This window comes from Helianthus annuus, chromosome 4 (genome assembly GCF_002127325.2).
Source record: "Helianthus annuus cultivar XRQ/B chromosome 4, HanXRQr2.0-SUNRISE, whole genome shotgun sequence".
In the NCBI taxonomy this organism is placed as follows: Eukaryota; Viridiplantae; Streptophyta; class Magnoliopsida; order Asterales; family Asteraceae; genus Helianthus; species Helianthus annuus.
The window spans coordinates 77,801,370-77,803,055 of NC_035436.2; the positions used below are offsets into that span (position 1 = coordinate 77,801,370).

General features: G+C 40.4%; 1 protein-coding gene across 1 annotated transcript; it reads left to right on the forward strand.

Moving 5' to 3' along the window:
• The first annotated feature begins 325 nt into the window (after positions 1–325).
• LOC118491517 (uncharacterized mitochondrial protein AtMg00810-like) lies at positions 326–844 on the forward strand. Its single transcript, XM_035989359.1, has one exon. It carries the CDS (start codon positions 326–328, stop codon positions 842–844), a length of 519 nt encoding a protein of 172 aa, XP_035845252.1.
• The last annotated feature ends 842 nt before the right edge of the window (positions 845–1,686 follow it).

Sequence of the window (1,686 nt, forward strand, 5' to 3'; positions counted from 1 at the left end):
TGTGAAGGAAGGAATCTTTGTTGAGCAACCACCGGGTTTTGTTCATCCAGATCATCCAGACTATGCCTACAAGCTTGACAAGGCATTGTATGGATTGCACCAAGCACCACGAGCTTGGTATGCCACTCTAACTGAGCATCTTCTGGCTCATGGGTACACACGTGGCACGATAGACCAGACTCTGTTTATCAAGAGAGTGGGCAAGGATCAAATCTTGGTTCAAATTTATGTCGATGAAATTATCTTCGGATCTACAAGTGAGAAGCTTTGCAAGGAGTTTGAGAGGGTTATGCAAAAGAAGTTCGAGATGAGTGCGCTCGGATAAATGACATTGTTTTCGGGTTTACAAGTTAAACAAGATTCACGGGGCATTCTAATTCATCAAGGGAAGTATGTGGACGATGTGCTAAAGAAATTTAAGTTCACAGACGCTAAACCGGCAGAAACTCCAATGGCAGAAAGACCGTTGCTAACTGAATATGCAGAAGGATCTTCTGTTGATCAACGACTTTATAGGTCTATGATTGGTTCGTTGATGTATCTGACAGCAAGTCGTCCAGACATCATGTTTGTTGTCTGCAATTGCGCGCGATATCAGGCTAATCCTAAAACTTCTCGTCTTACTGCTATTAAACGAATCTTTCGGTACCTTAAAGGCGGACTTCGGTTTGGTCTGTGGTATCCGAGGGATTCGAATTTTGACCTATTTGCGTTTTTTGACAGTAATTTTGGAGGCACTGATAAGGACAGGAAATCCACCTCTGGTGGATGCCAATTTCTGGGTGATCGACTCATTTCTTGGCAATGCAAGAAGCAAAAAAACGGTAGCAATTTCCACAGCTGAAGCAGAATATGTTGCAGCTTCGGCATCTTGCTCACAAGTAGTGTGGATGTAGCATCAATTGCAGGACTATGGTTTGACTTATCTTAAAACTACCATCTATTGTGATAATGATGTTGCTATACAAATTGTGAAAAATCCTGTCTTCCACTCAAAAACCAAGCACCTTGATATTAAAGTTCATTTTATACAAGATTGCTTTGACAGAGGTCTTATCAAACTGGAGCAAATCGACACAGATGCAAATGCTGCCGATTTGTTCACAAAACCTGTCAGCAGTTCGAAATTTCAAGTGCTTGTGGATTTTCTGAAAATGATCCGTTTCTCTGACTGTGCATGTTTTTTGTTTTATTTCGTAGGTAAATTTGTTCATAAAGTTTTCTATTCTTAGGTAGTTTTTTTATTATTATTTATGCTCAAATTTAGGGGGAGAAAATTATGAAAAATACAAAAACATTGCATGACATGGGAAATGAAATGAATTTTCACAATATGGTCGAGGGCTGACTCATGTAAGACCAGAATCGAAATAGTTTGACTCTAGTATGATGTGTTGGTAGGCTCTATCCTTTAAGACTGGAAACGTTGGCTGTTTCTGTTTAGAACTAAATTAGTACATGACCTCAGGAAAGAAAATCACTTGGAATTAGCTCATGTCCATTTGAATGTCTGTATGTTGTCCCGATACACACAATTTTGGTCTGACTCTGAAATCTTCTCTAAAAAAGTCGTGTATCTCCTCTGCTGCATCCAGCTACATGCTGACCTGGAGGTGCTAGGCAACGTCAGCTTCTGCTGCATCCAAATACATGCTGACCTAGCTGTACGTTGTCGCGCTGTAGATC